Here is a 22,604-nt window from a genome sequence, read left to right on the forward strand (position 1 = left end):
AATCACTGATGGTTAATGAGGCTAGAAATTGTGACTTGCCTTTTGGAACAGTCTGAATTAGATATAGATGCTTTGTTGTGTATAGTGAATGTATTTTGATGTAATGATGTTTTCTTTTCTTGGTAAATGTTGTGTTTAAGTTGATGTACATATATGTTATATTTGTTGTGTTCTCTCTCTGACATGTAATCTAAGAATTTTTCGAAAAAAGATTTGAAAGAAAAGGTAAAAATAAATATACCTAACATATCTAACTAAGGTTGATGTGTTGCTTATAACTAAGAGCTAACCAAAAAAAAGTGGGGTGGCATTTTGTGTGAAAAACGTATATATAAGGTCCAGCCTTTCCCACAGCCCAAGGACCTAACTCCTTTACACTAAAAACTCTCTGAAGGTCGTCAGGGCTCCTAAGTGTTGCCCAACCCCCCCAGCTGGAGGCACATCTATAATATTATCAGTGTCTGAACTCCAGCCAGGACTGCAGACTCATCTGCTGCCCCCCTCGGTACTACAGAGATGTTCTAAGCATCCTTCGTAGCCTCAAATCTCAGTGTCAAACATGTTTGTGTTCATATGGAGCAGCGGTCATTGAAAGCTTCTTCCAAATTGTAACTTTACTGGACACTTGTATGTAGTGTTCAGGAATACAGCTCTGCTTGACTGTGTGATGCCGAAATGATAACAAAGGACATGTGCAGTGGGAGACGGCCATTTCAGACAAGATGGCTGACAACCACTGACTGAGGCCGAGTGAACACGAGCCAAGAAGCACACTCACGTGAATGCTGATGCTCCTAGTCTGATGTCACTGATGAGAGCTCTGAGCACCGACCTTCACGGGGAACAGAGAGTGTACTGACCCATGCAGGCCCCAGAGTGGGGGCCCTCTCACCCAACTGCATGTGCACCACCCCCTGCTAGATGCCTTTTGTTCACGTTCATGGATGCAGCAATCACAAGACAAGAGCCAAGAATCTGCTGCAAGGTCCAGGTAGGACCACAACCAACATCCAACATCCCAACATCCCAACATCCCAACATCCCACATCCCACATCCCACATTTCACATCCCACATCCCACATCCCACATCCCACATCCTAGATTCCACATTCCACATTCCACATCCGACATCCAACATCCAACATCCCACATCCATCATCCCAAATCCAACATCCCACATCCAACATCCCACATCCCGCATCGTACATCCTACATCCCACATCCCACATCCTAAATCCCACATCCCACATCCAACATCCAACATCCAACATCCCACATCCAATATCCCACATGCCACATCCCACATCCAACATCCCACATCCCACATCCCACATCCCACATCCAACATCCCACATCCCACATCCCACATCCCACATCCCACATCCAACATCCAACATCCCACATCCAACATCCCACATCCAACATCCCACATCCCACATCCAACATCCCACATCCAACATCCCACATCCCACATCCCACAGCCATTTTGTTGCAAAGTAACCCTAACAGGTTTTACACTACATAAAAGTGGTTTGTTTTGATTTATACTCTTTATTTTACCTGGACGAGGAAGTGATCAATTGATACACACTCGCAAATCCTGAAGTGGACAAGATGTCATACAACCACTACTGAACCACGTGACAATACCCAGTCAAGTATGGGAAATAACAACCATTTTTAGGGCCTGCGAGAATTTTCTCTCCATGCAAAGTATTCAATGATATTAGTGAACTATCACACAAAGTACTTTGTGAGAATGTCTGTGGGGAAGGGGACTTCAGAAGTGCGCAAATCATTTCTGAGAAATTGTTTTAATTGAAAAGGGGATTCCTAGGAACATAGTGCTGGGTGATGGAATGCAGCTGTATTGACAGAGAACTGGGGTCAAGAATGAAAGAATGGCTTTGTAGAGACCTCAATCGAAGTGTCTGGTTGAGAGTAAACCCAAATGAGAAGGGAAAGTTCAGCGATCGAGAGCGAAAACGGAATCTTGAGAAGACTCTGTACCAGGGTGGACCCCTTTGGCGTCACTGAAGAGCAGAGACCCGGTCGCTAAGGAATCACTGATAGGGTGTGCCTGTGGTGTCAAGGTTCAAAGCATCATCAAGGAATGACTCAGACATGCATCCTTTGGGGACATTAGTCTGTTTCATTCTTGGGTTTCTGGTGCTACAAATCCTCATGCAAGACAAACATGTGGAGGGCAGAGTCTGTGCTCATAGTCGATAAATATAGAGGAAATCAGAAAATGCAGATGTTACAGAAAATCCCCCCCCCCCCCTGTTTCTTACTCGATCCTCTGCAGCCGGGTGTCGGTGTGCTTCAGGGTGTCACGGATCCGGGTCGCACCAGCGTCACCCAGTTCATTCCTATTCAAGATCAGTTCCAGAAAAGAGCGGTTGGAGCGAAGGGCAGCAGCCAGAGGTGCACAGGAAGCACTGGTTAACCCACAGTAATAGAGGCTAAGAAGGCACAAGAAAGAGAAAGAGAGATGATTAAAACATTAACAATTCTAAGGATGTATTACTTAAAGTATTCAAAACAAGATAAACATAACCACAACAGCAGCTGTCATGGCCCAGCACTCTCAGATCTGAGGTGCACAAGAAACATTTTAACTCCTCCCACTGTCACGTGGCTGGTCTGTCAGGGGCTGTAAAGCTTTCTCCTCTAGTAGAGAGAATAGTAAGTGAATCAGGTCCATTGCAAAGACATCCTCCTTGTTACACCCCTGGGTACAGTACGGATGCTTGGTGTTATAGTACTGGGTCTCAGAGGGCAGCCCACCCAGGTACAGTACAGATGCTTGTTGTTATAGTACTGGATCTCAGAGGGCGGCCCATCCAGGTCCAGTATGGATGTTTGGTGTTATAGTACTGGGCCTCAGAGGACAGCCCACCCAGGTACAGTACAGGTGCTTGGTGTTATAGTACTGGGTCTTACAGGGCAGCCCATCCAGGTACAGTACATATGCTTGGTGTTATAGTACTGGGTCTCAGAGGGCAGCCCACCCAGGTACAGTATGGATGCTTAGTGTTATAGTACTGGGTCTCACAGGGCAGCCCACCCAGGTACAGTACAGATGATTGGTGTTATAGTACTGGGTCTTAGAGCGCAGCCCACCCAGGTACAGTATGGATGCTTGGTATTATAGTACTGGGTCTCAGAGGGCAGCCCACCCAGTTACAGTATGGATGCTTGGTGTTATAGTACTGGGTCTCAGAGTGCAGCCCACCCAGGTAGAGTACGGATGCTTGGTGTTATAGTACTGGGTCACAGAGGGCAGCCCACACAGGTACAGTACGAATGACTGGTGTACACACACAGGGTCTCACAGAGGGCAGCCTACCCAGAGACACGTAAACATAACGAACCACAAGACACATGACAAAAATCAATAAATAAAGGGTTTCTTACCCCAGAGCTTCGACCAGCACATGGCTATCGACGCTGCTAGAAACACAAGGTCAACCATGGGCTCAACCCCTGTGCCCAGCTCTGTCTACGTCATGTGTGGGAGGGCATATTAATGCGTCACTGTAAAGTCCTGTGTGTGGGTGAACACAATTGTAGTTTCAAATTCCACAGACTGTGACTGCCCAAGATTGCCATGTGTGAGAGCTGTGCGTGAAGGATGGAAGCAGGAACTCAGTCAGCACATCTCCCTTGGTAGAAGGGGCTAAGAAAGATTAAAGGTGATCGCATTTCATCAGTGATGTTAATCACATGTATGTGGGTGATATGTACATATCTGCAGCTACAATCATGGGCAGCTCCTGTACACACATTAGGCCTGTCGCTATATTTCATGAAGTGTAGTCACTTTTAGTCTGGCATCTGTGTTGGATGGTAATACGTACTTGTGTAACATATGTTCAGCAGCCTTTGATCCTGATGGAGTAAGTACATACAGTGTTATCTTTGAGGATCCCCCTGTGGTGGCATCAAGCGTCACTGTTCTCCCACTTTGCCTGAAGATGCTTTATTTGGGAATGGTCTCTGTTCGCCTCATTGTGCTCTGTAAACATACAGTGCAGTCTCATGAATGGTGGTCTTGTCGGACCAGTAGGGGCGCCCAAATTGCTACCCTCACAGAATGGAAGGCTAAAGCCTTCACCAGGAGTTAAGCAGCACGAGTGGGGTGGTGGCAGCATTCAGTGTACTGATTAGTAGTAGTAAACAGGACCTTTTGATCCTACGTCACTGGAGTGAGGTCTACAGGCTCAGTCAACTTTTGAAAGTTCTGCAGTTGTTTGCTTAACTCACCCATGGCCTACATCAGGTAGATGTGGAGTGCTCCGCAGCGCAGGAGTTGTTCTGTAGTTCCTATATATTCCTATACAGAATCTGCACGTTTGGATAACATAAAATTAGGTTTGGTGGCGGACTGGTTTTGAGCACCCCCACCGAGCATGTTAGCCTGTTTGCATTAGCTAGCTCACTGCGCCACTAGACTCTTCACTTAATGGGGAGAGAATAGTTTCTGGCAACCGTAGAACATGACAACCCTGATCCCCCAGGATCGTGGAAGCAATGTACTACCTTTCGCTCAGTCACTCGTGCTCACTTATTCAGTCTCAGAGAGTTACACAAAAAAACTGTTGGGCGGGTTACAATAAGAATAATTGCACAGTTGTTCTTCTAGTGTAAAATAGATGTGCTGCAACAACCGTTAGACAGTAGCAGATATATATGATTAGCAGTACAGTGAATTTAAAAGGATAGTATAGTTCTACCATCTTGCAATTATCACAAATACATACATGAATATAAAATGCAGGATAAAAGAAAGACTATGATGCCCATCTAGATGTACCTAAGTGTACCTAGCATGGGAGTAGGTGTAAAGCCAAGAATCCCTATAAGTTTAGTCTAACCCTATTACCTGAAGCAAGAGAGTGTGGGACAACATCCCGTCTCGGGTTGGACACCACGCAAGGGATTGTGTTAGAACACTGTCAGCTGGAGCTTCTGCATGCAGGAGCCTCAGTGTCTTTGGTCAGTGTGTCGGTCAGGAAGTCTCAGTTCCCTCTGGCTAACACTAGCAAGAGGTGCTGTATTTATATTGAAAGTAACTAGGGTTTTGTCCCTTTTTTCTTGTATTAGCCATTGTTGGATAGGAGGATGGCGTGTGTGATGACTCTTGTACGAAGATATTATGCAGGTGTCAACGCCTAGGGCCAACAAGCAAATCACAAGGTGTTACCCTGCTTTAAGCAGTTCAGTCATTCCCCATCCTCTCTTAAGCTCCTGAAAAAACACAACACTCTACAAACCTGCCCATTTGACCCGTTCTTCTTACCATCCAGTCATTCAAAGGCCCACACGCAGATTTTCAGTGAATTGTCAATTCTCATTTTGCGAGAACCAATGCCAATGATAAATCTGGTGGTGGTTTTGCTCTTTTTGGGCCGAGGGTATCCCCCAAGGAGGAAGACCGAGGGTGTACAAGGGATCGCCTGTGAAGTAATTTCATTATTACAGTTCATTACTCCCTTCCAGAACCCCGCTAAGGACGGCAGGACTATACCGTATTGAACATATCTGTCCCCAACTCCCCAAATCTCAGACATTTCACAGCAGCAGTTGCATAGAACTTATTGATCTTGACTGGTGGAAAGAAAACTCTAAGTTTATGTAAAATTTAATTAATTTGAACCTGTAATTTCAAGAGAAAGAGGGTATATATGCTATCTGGAGTTCTAGGTCTGTCTCCCATTTCCCTTTCAGATTAGCAAGGGAAGTAAGACCGTTAGTACGAATCACACAATATAGGCTAGTGACCGCTTTTACGCAACCTGTCGTTGTACAGAGTAGCTGGCCCACTTGGTGTGTGATAGACTCAGTGCCTCCATTACCCCAATGATTCCTAATTGTGGCGACCAGTGCCCTGTGCATCCAGAATCAGCCACCAAGAATTCCAATTCTTCAGAAAGGTGCTCAAACATGAAAAATACTCCATTCCGGTACAAATCCATTACACGATTAATAGGCCTGGGCAGTAAATTCTGTTCCGCTTGCGGAATTTGCGGAATTTGAGTAATTTCGCTTTCCGCTGAGAACTCAAAATTGCCCAAAATGCTGCATTCTGCGACTTCACAAAATGTTTTGCTTGTTCGCGTTCTCTAGGTGCATGTTCGCGAGATATTTTTCCCTGAGCAAGCAAACACCCATTGTGAACAGTAAAAAAGCAGCTCTAACAAGCAATTCCGCGTGTTTGCGGAATTTCTGCATGTTCGCAGAGATTTTTTTACAGTTTTGCGAAGATTTGCGTATCGCGATTACGCGAACCACGCCCAACCCTAATGATTAACCATGTAGTCAGCCCACCCTTCTATCACTGCCAAACCTCCTACACAACGCATTATCTTTATCTACTTTAGAGGAAGAATGGCCGAAAAGAGCACTTGGATATGGGTTTGCTGTAGGCAACATCACCAGCACTACAGTATCACTAGCAGCTCCTGAGAGGCCACAGGTAGTCTCCGCCGGGGAACCAAGAGAACCTGCAATTAAATAGCACAAGTCAGGCGGAGAGCCAATGACACCTTAGTGTGGATTCATCCTACAGTAAACCCACTTGTTTAACACTTTCAGTGCGCTCATCGGCCAACGGGCGTAACAAGGACTACCTGGCTAGTGCTGCGCACGGCCGTTGCCTGACGCGTCAGCACCCACTGATTAGAACTCCAAAACCGCGATGGAATTTGCGCCGCCGTTAAGGAGTTAACCACTTCAGTTGAGCAGCCAAGTAATATGGCTCAAGGTCAGGAGCCGCCAGCCCACCCTCCACCACAGGGTTCAGCAATGTTGTTAGAGCAACCTTATGCCTGCATGTCCCCCAAATCAGTTTAAAAACTAGCCATTCCAGGTCCCGGTAAACCTAGCGAGGCACCACCAGTGGCAGCGTGGTGAAGAATTAAAGCAATCTCGGGAGCAATGCCATCTTAGCCACTGCTATTCTGCCAGCCACAGGTAATAGCAATGTCGCCCTAAACGTTATACTAGTTGGAAGTGCTCTGATGGCTGACCCAATATTATCATCTACTAAATCTTGCTGGTTATGATATATTTTAACACCTAAACATTGATGCAGGTTGGGCTCCAGGCAGGCCCACACAGTTTCTGAGGTGGAGCAGTAATGCCACTGAGTGGAAACAAATGGCATTACAACCAATTAATAGGCAGTTGGACATGAAGCAGCATCTCCACTGAGTGGAAACAAAAGGCGTTTCTGCCAATTATTGGGCAGGCAGAGATGGAGCAGCATCTCCAGAGAGTGGAAACAAAAGGCATTTCTGCAAATTAATGAGCAGACGGAGGTGGATCAGTATCTCCTCCGAGTGGAAACATATGGCACTTCTGCCAATTAATGTGCAGGTGGAGGCGGAGCAGCATCTCCACTGAGTGGAAACAAAAGGCATTTCTGCCAATTATTGGGCAGGCAGAGATGGAGCAGCATCTCCAGAGAGTGGAAACAAATGGCATTTCTGCAAATTAATGAGCAGACGGAGGTGGATCAGTATCTCCTCCGAGTGGAAACATATGGCACTTGTGTAAATTAATGGGCAGGCGGAGGTGGAGCAGCATCTCCACTGAGTGGAAACAAATGCCATTATAGTCAATTAATGTGCAGACGGAGGTGGAGCAGCATCTCCAATAACTGGAAACAAATTGCATTACAGCCAATTAATGAGCAGGCGGTGGTGGAGCAACATCTCCAATAACTGGAAACAAATTGCATTACAGCCAATTAATGTGCAGGCGGAGGTGGAGCAGCATCTCCACTGAGTGGAAACAAATGGCACTTCTGCCAATTAATGGGCAGGCGGAGGGGGAGCAGCATCTCCACTGAGTGGAAATAAAATGGCACTTCTGTCATTCAATGTGGAGGCAGAGGTGAAGCAGCATCTCCACTGAGTGGAAACAAATGGTACTTCTGCCAATTAATGTGCAGGCGGAGGTGGAGCAGCATCACCACTAAGTGGAAATAAATAGCACTGCTGCCAAATAATGTGCAGATTGAGGTGGAGCAGCATCTCCACTGAGTGGAAACAAAAGTCACTTATGCAAATTATTTTACAGTCAGCGGTGGAGCAGCATCTCCACTGAGTGGAAACAAATAGCACTTCTGCCAATTAATGTACCGGTGGAGGTGGAGCAGCATCTTCACTAAGTGAAAACAAATGTCACTAAAGAGAAAGTAATGCACAGGCGGAGGTGGAGCAGCATCTCCACGGAGTGGAAACGAATGGCATTACAGCCAATGAATGTGTAGGTGGAGGTAGCATCATCTCCACTGTGTGGAAACAAATGCACTTGTGTCAATTAATGGGAAGGTGGAGCGGCATCTCCACTGAGTGGAAATATAATGGCACTACTGCAAATATTTGTGCATGCAGAGCAGGAACAGCTTCTCCACTGAGTGGAAGCAAATGGCACTTCTGCCATTAAATGTGCAGGCGGAGGTGGAGCAGCATCTCCACTAAGTGGAAATAAAATGGCACTACTGCAAATATTTGTGCAGGCGGAGCAGGAACAGCTTCTCCACTGAGTGGAAGCAAATGGCACTTCTGCCATTAAATGTGCAGGCGGAGGTGGAGCAGCATCTCCACTAAGCAGAAATAAAATGACACTTCTGCCAATAATGTTCAGACGGAGTCGGAGCAGCATCTCCACTGAGTGGAAACAAATGCCATTATAGCCAATTAATGTGCAGACGGAGGTGGAGCAGCATCTCCACTGAGTGGAAACAAATGGCACTTCTGCCAATTAATGTGCAGGCAGAGGTGGAGCAGCATCTCCACTAAATGGAAACAAAAGTCACTTATGCAAATTATTTTGCAGTCAGCGGTGGAGCAGCATCTCCACTGACTGGAAAAAAATGGCACTTCTGCTTATTAATGTGGAGGTGGAGCAGCATCTCCACGGAGTGGAAACAAATGGCATTACAGCCAATGAATGTGTAGGTGGAGGTAGCATCATCTCCCCAAGTGGAAACAAATAGCACTTCTGCCAAATAATGTGCAGGTGGAGCAGCATCTCCACTGAGTGGAAACAAATGGCATTTCTGCCAATAATGTTCAGACGGAGGTGGAGCAGCATCTCCACTGAGTGGAAACAAATGGCACTTCTGCCAATTAATGTGCAGGCAGAGGTGGAGCAGCATCTCCACTAAATGGAAACAAAAGTCACTTATGCAAATTATTTTGCAGTCAGCGGTGGAGCAGCATCTCCACTGACTGGAAAAAAATGGCACTTCTGCTTATTAATGTGGAGGTGGAGCAGCATCTCCACGGAGTGGAAACAAATGGCATTACAGCCAATGAATGTGTAGGTGGAGGTAGCATCATCTCCCCAAGTGGAAACAAATAGCACTTCTGCCAAATAATGTGCAGGTGGAGCAGCATCTCCACTGAGTGGAAACAAATGGCACTTCTGCCAATAATGTTCAGACGGAGGTGGAGCAGCATCTCCCCAAGTGGAAACAAATAGCACTTCTGCCAAATAATGTGCAGGTGGAGCAGCATCTCCACTGAGTGGAAACAAATGGCACTTCTGCCAATTAATGTGCAGACGGAGGTGAAGCAGCATCTCCCCAAGTGGAAACAAATAGCACTTCTGCCAAATAATGTGCAGGTGGAGCAGCATCTCCACTGAGTGGAAACAAATGGCATTTCTGCCAATAATGTTCAGACGGAGGTGGAGCAGCATCTCCACTGAGTGGAAACAAATGGCACTTCTGCCAATTAATGTGCAGGCAGAGGTGGAGCAGCATCTCCACTAAATGGAAACAAAAGTCACTTATGCAAATTATTTTGCAGTCAGCGGTGGAGCAGCATCTCCACTGAGTGGAAACAAATAGCACTTCTGCCAATTAATGTACCGGTGGAGGTGGAGCAGCATCTTCACTAAGTGAAAACAAATGTCACTAAAGAGAAAGTAATGCACAGGCGGAGGTGGAGCAGCATCTCCACGGAGTGGAAACGAATGGCATTACAGCCAATGAATGTGTAGGTGGAGGTAGCATCATCTCCACTGTGTGGAAACAAATGCACTTGTGTCAATTAATGGGAAGGTGGAGCGGCATCTCCACTGAGTGGAAATATAATGGCACTACTGCAAATATTTGTGCATGCAGAGCAGGAACAGCTTCTCCACTGAGTGGAAGCAAATGGCACTTCTGCCATTAAATGTGCAGGCGGAGGTGGAGCAGCATCTCCACTAAGTGGAAATAAAATGGCACTACTGCAAATATTTGTGCAGGCGGAGCAGGAACAGCTTCTCCACTGAGTGGAAGCAAATGGCACTTCTGCCATTAAATGTGCAGGCGGAGGTGGAGCAGCATCTCCACTAAGCAGAAATAAAATGACACTTCTGCCAATAATGTTCAGACGGAGTCGGAGCAGCATCTCCACTGAGTGGAAACAAATGCCATTATAGCCAATTAATGTGCAGACGGAGGTGGAGCAGCATCTCCACTGAGTGGAAACAAATGGCACTTCTGCCAATTAATGTGCAGGCAGAGGTGGAGCAGCATCTCCACTAAATGGAAACAAAAGTCACTTATGCAAATTATTTTGCAGTCAGCGGTGGAGCAGCATCTCCACTGACTGGAAAAAAATGGCACTTCTGCTTATTAATGTGGAGGTGGAGCAGCATCTCCACGGAGTGGAAACAAATGGCATTACAGCCAATGAATGTGTAGGTGGAGGTAGCATCATCTCCCCAAGTGGAAACAAATAGCACTTCTGCCAAATAATGTGCAGGTGGAGCAGCATCTCCACTGAGTGGAAACAAATGGCATTTCTGCCAATAATGTTCAGACGGAGGTGGAGCAGCATCTCCACTGAGTGGAAACAAATGGCACTTCTGCCAATTAATGTGCAGGCAGAGGTGGAGCAGCATCTCCACTAAATGGAAACAAAAGTCACTTATGCAAATTATTTTGCAGTCAGCGGTGGAGCAGCATCTCCACTGACTGGAAAAAAATGGCACTTCTGCTTATTAATGTGGAGGTGGAGCAGCATCTCCACGGAGTGGAAACAAATGGCATTACAGCCAATGAATGTGTAGGTGGAGGTAGCATCATCTCCCCAAGTGGAAACAAATAGCACTTCTGCCAAATAATGTGCAGGTGGAGCAGCATCTCCACTGAGTGGAAACAAATGGCACTTCTGCCAATAATGTTCAGACGGAGGTGGAGCAGCATCTCCCCAAGTGGAAACAAATAGCACTTCTGCCAAATAATGTGCAGGTGGAGCAGCATCTCCACTGAGTGGAAACAAATGGCACTTCTGCCAATTAATGTGCAGACGGAGGTGAAGCAGCATCTCCCCAAGTGGAAACAAATAGCACTTCTGCCAAATAATGTGCAGGTGGAGCAGCATCTCCACTGAGTGGAAACAAATGGCATTTCTGCCAATAATGTTCAGACGGAGGTGGAGCAGCATCTCCACTGAGTGGAAACAAATAGCACTTCTGCCAATTAATGTACCGGTGGAGGTGGAGCAGCATCTTCACTAAGTGAAAACAAATGTCACTAAAGAGAAAGTAATGCACAGGCGGAGGTGGAGCAGCATCTCCACGGAGTGGAAACGAATGGCATTACAGCCAATGAATGTGTAGGTGGAGGTAGCATCATCTCCACTGTGTGGAAACAAATGCACTTGTGTCAATTAATGGGAAGGTGGAGCGGCATCTCCACTGAGTGGAAATATAATGGCACTACTGCAAATATTTGTGCATGCAGAGCAGGAACAGCTTCTCCACTGAGTGGAAGCAAATGGCACTTCTGCCATTAAATGTGCAGGCGGAGGTGGAGCAGCATCTCCACTAAGTGGAAATAAAATGGCACTACTGCAAATATTTGTGCAGGCGGAGCAGGAACAGCTTCTCCACTGAGTGGAAGCAAATGGCACTTCTGCCATTAAATGTGCAGGCGGAGGTGGAGCAGCATCTCCACTAAGCAGAAATAAAATGACACTTCTGCCAATAATGTTCAGACGGAGTCGGAGCAGCATCTCCACTGAGTGGAAACAAATGCCATTATAGCCAATTAATGTGCAGACGGAGGTGGAGCAGCATCTCCACTGAGTGGAAACAAATGGCACTTCTGCCAATTAATGTGCAGGCAGAGGTGGAGCAGCATCTCCACTAAATGGAAACAAAAGTCACTTATGCAAATTATTTTGCAGTCAGCGGTGGAGCAGCATCTCCACTGACTGGAAAAAAATGGCACTTCTGCTTATTAATGTGGAGGTGGAGCAGCATCTCCACGGAGTGGAAACAAATGGCATTACAGCCAATGAATGTGTAGGTGGAGGTAGCATCATCTCCCCAAGTGGAAACAAATAGCACTTCTGCCAAATAATGTGCAGGTGGAGCAGCATCTCCACTGAGTGGAAACAAATGGCATTTCTGCCAATAATGTTCAGACGGAGGTGGAGCAGCATCTCCACTGAGTGGAAACAAATGGCACTTCTGCCAATTAATGTGCAGGCAGAGGTGGAGCAGCATCTCCACTAAATGGAAACAAAAGTCACTTATGCAAATTATTTTGCAGTCAGCGGTGGAGCAGCATCTCCACTGACTGGAAAAAAATGGCACTTCTGCTTATTAATGTGGAGGTGGAGCAGCATCTCCACGGAGTGGAAACAAATGGCATTACAGCCAATGAATGTGTAGGTGGAGGTAGCATCATCTCCCCAAGTGGAAACAAATAGCACTTCTGCCAAATAATGTGCAGGTGGAGCAGCATCTCCACTGAGTGGAAACAAATGGCACTTCTGCCAATAATGTTCAGACGGAGGTGGAGCAGCATCTCCCCAAGTGGAAACAAATAGCACTTCTGCCAAATAATGTGCAGGTGGAGCAGCATCTCCACTGAGTGGAAACAAATGGCACTTCTGCCAATTAATGTGCAGACGGAGGTGAAGCAGCATCTCCCCAAGTGGAAACAAATAGCACTTCTGCCAAATAATGTGCAGGTGGAGCAGCATCTCCACTGAGTGGAAACAAATGGCATTTCTGCCAATAATGTTCAGACGGAGGTGGAGCAGCATCTCCACTGAGTGGAAACAAATGGCACTTCTGCCAATTAATGTGCAGGCAGAGGTGGAGCAGCATCTCCACTAAATGGAAACAAAAGTCACTTATGCAAATTATTTTGCAGTCAGCGGTGGAGCAGCATCTCCACTGAGTGGAAACAAATAGCACTTCTGCCAATTAATGTACCGGTGGAGGTGGAGCAGCATCTTCACTAAGTGAAAACAAATGTCACTAAAGAGAAAGTAATGCACAGGCGGAGGTGGAGCAGCATCTCCACGGAGTGGAAACGAATGGCATTACAGCCAATGAATGTGTAGGTGGAGGTAGCATCATCTCCACTGTGTGGAAACAAATGCACTTGTGTCAATTAATGGGAAGGTGGAGCGGCATCTCCACTGAGTGGAAATATAATGGCACTACTGCAAATATTTGTGCATGCAGAGCAGGAACAGCTTCTCCACTGAGTGGAAGCAAATGGCACTTCTGCCATTAAATGTGCAGGCGGAGGTGGAGCAGCATCTCCACTAAGTGGAAATAAAATGGCACTACTGCAAATATTTGTGCAGGCGGAGCAGGAACAGCTTCTCCACTGAGTGGAAGCAAATGGCACTTCTGCCATTAAATGTGCAGGCGGAGGTGGAGCAGCATCTCCACTAAGCAGAAATAAAATGACACTTCTGCCAATAATGTTCAGACGGAGTCGGAGCAGCATCTCCACTGAGTGGAAACAAATGCCATTATAGCCAATTAATGTGCAGACGGAGGTGGAGCAGCATCTCCACTGAGTGGAAACAAATGGCACTTCTGCCAATTAATGTGCAGGCAGAGGTGGAGCAGCATCTCCACTAAATGGAAACAAAAGTCACTTATGCAAATTATTTTGCAGTCAGCGGTGGAGCAGCATCTCCACTGACTGGAAAAAAATGGCACTTCTGCTTATTAATGTGGAGGTGGAGCAGCATCTCCACGGAGTGGAAACAAATGGCATTACAGCCAATGAATGTGTAGGTGGAGGTAGCATCATCTCCCCAAGTGGAAACAAATAGCACTTCTGCCAAATAATGTGCAGGTGGAGCAGCATCTCCACTGAGTGGAAACAAATGGCATTTCTGCCAATAATGTTCAGACGGAGGTGGAGCAGCATCTCCACTGAGTGGAAACAAATGGCACTTCTGCCAATTAATGTGCAGGCAGAGGTGGAGCAGCATCTCCACTAAATGGAAACAAAAGTCACTTATGCAAATTATTTTGCAGTCAGCGGTGGAGCAGCATCTCCACTGACTGGAAAAAAATGGCACTTCTGCTTATTAATGTGGAGGTGGAGCAGCATCTCCACGGAGTGGAAACAAATGGCATTACAGCCAATGAATGTGTAGGTGGAGGTAGCATCATCTCCCCAAGTGGAAACAAATAGCACTTCTGCCAAATAATGTGCAGGTGGAGCAGCATCTCCACTGAGTGGAAACAAATGGCACTTCTGCCAATAATGTTCAGACGGAGGTGGAGCAGCATCTCCCCAAGTGGAAACAAATAGCACTTCTGCCAAATAATGTGCAGGTGGAGCAGCATCTCCACTGAGTGGAAACAAATGGCACTTCTGCCAATTAATGTGCAGACGGAGGTGAAGCAGCATCTCCCCAAGTGGAAACAAATAGCACTTCTGCCAAATAATGTGCAGGTGGAGCAGCATCTCCACTGAGTGGAAACAAATGGCATTTCTGCCAATAATGTTCAGACGGAGGTGGAGCAGCATCTCCACTGAGTGGAAACAAATAGCACTTCTGCCAATTAATGTACCGGTGGAGGTGGAGCAGCATCTTCACTAAGTGAAAACAAATGTCACTAAAGAGAAAGTAATGCACAGGCGGAGGTGGAGCAGCATCTCCACGGAGTGGAAACGAATGGCATTACAGCCAATGAATGTGTAGGTGGAGGTAGCATCATCTCCACTGTGTGGAAACAAATGCACTTGTGTCAATTAATGGGAAGGTGGAGCGGCATCTCCACTGAGTGGAAATATAATGGCACTACTGCAAATATTTGTGCATGCAGAGCAGGAACAGCTTCTCCACTGAGTGGAAGCAAATGGCACTTCTGCCATTAAATGTGCAGGCGGAGGTGGAGCAGCATCTCCACTAAGTGGAAATAAAATGGCACTACTGCAAATATTTGTGCAGGCGGAGCAGGAACAGCTTCTCCACTGAGTGGAAGCAAATGGCACTTCTGCCATTAAATGTGCAGGCGGAGGTGGAGCAGCATCTCCACTAAGCAGAAATAAAATGACACTTCTGCCAATAATGTTCAGACGGAGTCGGAGCAGCATCTCCACTGAGTGGAAACAAATGCCATTATAGCCAATAATGTTCAGACGGAGGTGGAGCAGCATCTCCCCAAGTGGAAACAAATAGCACTTCTGCCAAATAATGTGCAGGTGGAGCAGCATCTCCACTGAGTGGAAACAAATGGCACTTCTGCCAATTAATGTGCAGACGGAGGTGAAGCAGCATCTCCCCAAGTGGAAACAAATAGCACTTCTGCCAAATAATGTGCAGGTGGAGCAGCATCTCCACTGAGTGGAAACAAATGGCATTTCTGCCAATTAATGTGCAGACGGAGGTGAAGCAGCATCTCCTTTGAGTGGAAACAAATAGCACTTCTGCCAATTAATGGGCAGGAGGAGTTGGAGCAGCATCTCCACTGAGTGGAAAAAAATGGCACTTCTGCAAAGTAATGGGCAGGAGGAGTTGGAGCGGATCAACACTGAGTGGAAACAAATGGCACTTCTGCCAATAATGTTCAGACGGAGGTGGAGCTGCATCTCCACTGAGTGGAAACAAATGGCACTTCTGCCAATTAATGTGCAGGTTGAGGAGGAACAGCATCTCCACTAAGTGGAAACAAAATACATTACAGCCAAATAATGTGGAGGTGGAGCCGCATCTCCACTGAGTGGAAACAAATAGCACTTCTGCCAATTAATGTACCAGTGGAGGTGGAGCAGCACCTCCACTAAGTGGAAACAAATGTCACTACAGAGAAAGTAATGCACAGGCGGAGGTGGAGCAGCATCTCCATGGAGTGGAAATGAATGGCATTACAGCGAAGTAATGTGCAGGTGGAGGTGGAGCAGCATCTCCACTGAGTGAAAACAAATGGCATTGCAGCCAATGAATGTGTAGGCGGAGGTAGCAGCATCTCCACTGTGTGGAAACAAATGCACGTGTGTCAATTAATGGGCAGGTGGAGGTGGAGCAGCATCCCCACTGAGTGGAAATAAAATGGCACTTCTGCCATTCAATGTGGAGGCAGAGGTGAAGCAGCATCTCCACTGAGTGGAAACAAATGGCACTTCTGCCAATAAATGTGCAGGCGGAGGTGAAGGAGCATCTCCACTGAGTGGAAACAAATGGCACTTCTATCAATTAATGTGCAGGCAGAGGTGGAGCAGCATGTCCACTGAGTGGAAACAAATGGCACTCCTGCCAATTAATTGGCAGGAGGAGTTGGAGCGGATCAACACTGAGTGGAAATAAATGGTTCTTCTATCAATTAATGTGCAGGCAAAGGCGGAGCAGCATGTCCACTGAGTGGAAACAAATGGCACTTCTGCCAATTATTGGGCAGGCGGAGGTTGAGCAGCATCTCCACTGAGTCGAACAAAAATTGCACATCTGTCATTCAATGTGGAGGCAGAGGTGAAGCAGCATATCCACTGAGTGGAAACAAATGGCACTTCTGCCAATTAATGTGCAGGCGGAGGTGGAGCAGCATCTCCACTGAGTGGAAACAAATGGCATTTCTGTCAATTAATGTGCAGATGGAGGTGGAGCAGCATCTACACTGAGTGGAAACAAATGGCATTTCTGACAAATATTGTGCAGGCGGAAGTGGAGCAGCATCTCCACTGAGTGGAAACAAATGGCACTTCTGCCAATTATTGGGCAGGAGGAGTTGGAGCGGATCAACACTGAGTGGAAACAAATGGCCCTTGTGTCAATTAATGGGCAGGCGGAGGTGGAGCAGCATCTCCACTGAGTGGAAACAAATGGCATTACTGCCAATTAATGTGCAGGCAGAGGTGGAGCAACATCTCCACTGACTGGAAACAAATGGTATTTCTGCCAATAATGTGCAGGCATAGGTGGAGCAGCATGTCCACTGAGTGGAAACAAATTGCATTACAGCCAATTAATGTGCAGGCGGAGTGGAATAGCATCTGCACGGAGAGGAAACAAATGGCATTTCTGCCAATTAATGTGCAGGCGGAGGTGAAGCAGCATTTCCGCTAAGTGGAAAAAAATGGAACTTCTGCCAAACAATGTGCAGGTGAAGGTGGAGCAGCATCTCCACTGAGTGGAAACAAATGGCACTTCTGCCAAATAATGTGCCGGAGAAGGTGGAGCAGGCACATCTTCTCCACTGAGTGGAAGCAAATGGCACTTCTGCCAATACATGTGCAGACGGAGGTGGAGCAGCATCTCCACTAAGTGGAAATAAAATGGCACTACTGCAAAAAATTGTGCAGGCGGAGCAGGAACAGCTTCTCTACTGAGTGGAAGCAAATGGCACTTCTGCCATTAAATGTGCAGGCGGAGGTGGAGCAGCATCTCCACTAAGTGGAAACAAATAGCACTTCTGCCAAATAATGTGCAGGTGGAGCAGCATCTCACCTGAGCGGAAACAAATGGCACTTCTGCCAATATTGTTCTGACGGAGGTCGAGTAGCATCTCCACTGAGTGGAAACAAACGCCATTATAGCCAATTAATGTGCAGACGGAGGTGGAGCAGCATCTCCACTGAGTGGAAACAAATGGCACTTCTGTCAATTATTGTGCAGGCGGAGGTGGAGCAGCATCTCCACTGATTGGAAATAAATGGCACTTCTGCCAAATAAAGTACAGGTGAAGGTGGAGCAGCATCTCCACTAAGTGAAAACAAATAGCACTTCTGCCAAATAATGTGCATGTGGAGCAGCATCTCCACTGAGTGGAAACAAATAGCACTTCTGCCAATAATGTTAAGACGGAGGTGGAGCAGCATCTCCACTGAGTAGAAACAAATGCCATTATAGCCAATTAATGTGCAGGCGGAGGTGGAGCAGCGTCTCCACTGAGTGGAAATAAATGGCACTCCTGCCAATTAATGTGCCGACGGAGGTGGAGCAGCATCTACACTAAATGGAAACAAATGGCATTTCTGCCAATTATTGTGCAGGCGGAGGTGGAGCAGCATCTCCACTGATTGGAAATAAATGGCACTTCTGCCAAATTAATGTGCAGACGGAGGTGGAGCAGCACCTCCACTGAGTGGAAACAAATGGCACTTCTGCCAATTAATGGGCAGGAGGAGTTGAAGCGGATCAACACTGAGTGGAAAAAAATGGCACTTGTGTCAATTAATGGGCAGGCGGAGGTGGAGCAGCATCTCCATTGAGTGGAAATAAAGTGGCACTTCTGCCATTCAATGTGGAGGCAGAGGTGAAGCAGCATCTCCACTGAGTGGAAATAAAGTTGCACTTCTGCCATTCAATGTACAGGCGGAGGTGGAGCAGCATCTCCTCCGAGTGGAAACAAATGGCACTTCTGCCAATAAATGTGCAGGCGGAGGTGAAGGAGCATCTCCACTTAGTGGAAATAAATGGCACTTCTATCAATTAATGTGCAGGCGGAGGTGGAAAAACATCACCACTGACTGGAAACAAGTGGTATTTCTGCGAATTAATGTGCAGGCAGAGGTGGAGCAGCATGTCCACTGAGTGGAAACAAATTGCATTACAGCCAATTAATGTGCAGGTGGAGTGGAGCAGCATCTCCACGGAGTGGAAACAAATGGCATTTCTGCCAATTAATGTGCAGGTGGAGTGGAGCAGCATCTCCACGGAGTGGAAACAAATGGCATTTCTGCCAATTATTGTGCAGGCGGAGATGAAGCAGCATTTCCATTAAGTGGAAACAAATGGCACTTCTGCCAAATAATGTACAGGTGAAGGTGGAGCAGCATCTCCACTGAGTGGAAAAAAATGGCACTTCTGCAAAAAATTGCGCAGGCGGAGCAGGAACAGCTTCTCCACTGAGTGGAAGCAAATGGCACTTCTGCCATTAAATGTGCAGGCGGAGGTGGAGCAGCATCTCCACTGAGTAGAAACAAATGGCATTACAGCCAATTATTGTGCAGGCGGAGGTGGAGCAACATCTCCACTGACTGGAAACAAATGGTATTTCTGCCAATTAATGTGCAGACAGAGGTGGAGCAGCATTTCCACGGAGTGGAAACAAATGGCACTTCGGCCAAATAATGTGCAGGTGGAGCAGCATCTCCACTGAGTGGAAACAAATGGCACTTCTGCCAATACTGTTCATACGGAGGTGGAGCAGCATCTCCACTGAGTGGAAAAAAACGCCATTATAGCCAATTAATGTGCAGACGGAGGTGGAGCAGCATCTCCACTGATTGGAAATAAATGGCACTTCTGCCAAATTAATGTGCAGACGGAGGTGGAGCAGCACCTCCACTGAGTGGAAACAAATGGCACTTCAGCCAATTAATGGCAGGCGGAGGTGGAGCAGCATCTCCACTGAGTGGAAACAAACGCCATTATAGCCAATTAATGTGCAGATGGAGGTGGAGCAGCATCTCCACTAAGTTGAAATAAATGGCATTTCTGTCAATTAATGTGCAGGTGGAGGTGGAGCAGCATCTCCACTGAGTGGAAACAAATGGCACTTCGGCCAAATAATGTGCATGTGGAGCAGCATCTCCACTGAGTGGAAACAAATGGCAATTCTGCCTATACTGTTCATACGGAGGTGGAGCAGCATCTCCACTGAGTGGAAAAAAAAGCCATTATAGCCAATTAATGTGCAGACGGAGGTGGAGCAGCATCTACAATGAATGGAAACAAATGGCATTTCTGCCAATTATTGTGCAGGCGGAGGTGGAGCAGCATCTCCACTGATTGGAAATAAATGGCACTTCTGCCAAATTATTGTGCAGACGGAGGTGGAGCAGCACCTCCACTGAGTGGAAACAAATGGCACTTCTGCCAATTAATGGCAAGGAGGAGTTGAAGCGGATCAACACTGAGTGGAAAAAAATGGCACTTGTGTCAATTAATGGGCAGGCGGAGGTGGAGCAGCATCTCCATTGAGTGGAAATAAAGTGGCACTTCTGCCATTCAATGTGGAGGCAGAGGTGAAGCAGCATCTCCACTGAGTGGAAATAAAGTTGCACTTCTGCCATTCAATGTACAGGCGCAGGTGGAGCAGCATCTCCTCCGAGTGGAAACAAATGGCACTTCTGCCAATAAATGTGCAGGCGGAGGTGAAGGAGCATCTCCACTGAGTGGAAATAAATGGCACTTCTATCAATTAATGGGCAGGCGGAGGTGGAGAATCATCTCCACTGAGTGGTAACAAATGGCATTACAGCCAATTAATGTACAGGCGGAGGTGGAACAACATCACCACTGACTGGAAACAAGTGGTATTTCTGCCAATTAATGTGCAGGCAGAGGTGGAGCAGCATGTCCACTGAGTGGAAACAAATTGCATTACAGCCAATTAATTTGCAGGTAGAGTGGAGCAGCATCTCCACGAAGTGGAAACAAATGGCATTTCTGTCAATTAATGTGGAGGCGGAGATGAAGCAGCATTTCAACTAAGTGGAAACAAATAGCACTTCTGCCAAATAATGTACAGGTGAAGGTGGAGCAGCATCTCCACTGAGTGGAAAAAAATTGGCACTTCTGCAAAAAATTGTGCAGGCGGAGCAGGAACATCTTCTCCACTGAGTGGAAGCAAATGGCACTTCTGCCATTAAATGAGCAGGCGGAGGTGGAGCAGCATCTCCACTAAGTGGAAACAAATAGCACTTCTGCCAAATAATGTGCAGGTGGAGCAGCATCTCCACTTAGTGGAAGCAAATGGCACTTCTGCCAATAATGTTCAGACGGAGGTGGAGCAGCATCTCCACTGAGTGGAAACAAACGCCATTATAGCCAACTAATGTGCAGACGGAGGTGGAGCAGCATCTCCACTGAGTGGAAACAAATGGCACTTCTGCCAATTATAGTGCAGAAGGAGGTGGAGCAGCATCTCCCATAAGTGGAAACAAATAGCACTTTTGCCAATACTGTGCAAATGGAGGTGGAGCAGCATCTCCACTGAGTGGAAACAAACACCAATATAGCCAATTAATGTGCAGACTGAGGTGGAGCAGCATCTCCACTGAGTGGAAACAAAGGGCACTTCTGCCAGATAATGTGCAGGTGAAGGTGGAGCAGCATCTCCACTGCGTCAAGGACACCAGAGATATTATCAACATTGTGGAATCACTTACATTCGATCCTGACAGACAATGGTTGGCCACTATGGACATAGAGGCCCTATATTCCAACATTCCTCAACCGGGAGCCATTACAGCTGTCTCCTGGTTCATCGATACCTATGAAATTGATTGCCCCAAAAACTTTATCTTGGACTGACCACATCAAGGACACCAGAGATATTATCAACATTGTGGAATCACTTACATTCGATCCTGACAGACAATGGTTGGCCACTATGGACATAGAGGCCCTATATTCCAAGATTCCTCAACATTCCTCAACCAGGAGCCATTACAGCTGTCTCCTGGTTCATCGATACCTATGAAATTGATTGCCCCAAAAACTTTATCTTGGACTGTTTAAAAATAGTCTTATCAGAAAACACCTTTGATTTTAATGATTCCCTTGATCAACAGACAAAGGGTGTCAGTATGGGGGCTTCGTGTGCACCTACGGTAGCCAATATATATATGGCTGAATTTGAATCCAAATTCATTTACAATGAAATTGCCCCCTTTAGCGAGTCCATTTCATCATGGGCTCGCTATATTGATGATATTTTCTTCATCTGGACCTCGGACACAGAACCCTTGTCTACCTTTGTGTCGTGGCTAAATTTATGTGATGAGAATATACACTTCACTGCTACATCTAGCCAGACACATGTGGAATTTTTAGACATCAATATCACCAACAATAATAACCATCTTTGTGTAGATCTGTATGTGAAGCCCACTGCTCGCAATACACTTCTACACTACACTAGTTATCACCCGAAAACCCAAAAATCCAGCATCCCCTTCAGTCAGTTCCTTCGAGTTCGAAGGAATTGTTCCTCTGTGACAGACTTTGATCAAAGAGCAGCCGAGATGAAACTCAAATTTATATCTCGCGGATACCCCAAGCGCCTAGTTCGTGACTCATACAAAAGAGCAAGGTTCTTTGACAGACAACACCTATTAACACCTCACATCAAAGAACCCCGATCCAAGATGGTCTTTGTGACCAGACATTCTACCATGAATGCAAAACTTCAACATATCGTATTCTCAAATTGGCATATCCTTAATGCCTAGAAACCCAAAGAAAGTCAGCTTCCTAAGCCGGTGTTTGCATATAGGAAAAACAAAAACCTTAAAGATCTGGTTGTAAGATCGAGAATGGAACCCAAGAAGAATTCTACCACACAAAGAGCCCTCACTGATATGACACCAGTGGTAGGC

The 22,604-nt window shown here is 46.5% G+C and overlaps 1 protein-coding gene across 1 annotated transcript in view; it reads right to left on the reverse strand.

Annotated features, from left to right (window-relative positions):
- Positions 1 to 2,291: 2,291 nt before the first annotated feature.
- Positions 2,292 to 22,604, reverse strand: part of LOC147736957 (NACHT, LRR and PYD domains-containing protein 12-like) — a 663,764-nt gene continuing 643,451 nt past the window's right edge. The window contains exon 11 of the mRNA XM_086922399.1: positions 2,292 to 2,466. Within this exon, the coding sequence (XP_086778525.1) occupies positions 2,292 to 2,466 (175 nt within the window). The remainder of the gene's footprint in view (positions 2,467 to 22,604) is intronic.

Source organism: Lissotriton vulgaris, chromosome 1_1, assembly GCF_964263255.1.
Source record: "Lissotriton vulgaris chromosome 1_1, aLisVul1.2, whole genome shotgun sequence".
Lineage (NCBI taxonomy): Eukaryota > Metazoa > Chordata > Amphibia > Caudata > Salamandridae > Lissotriton > Lissotriton vulgaris.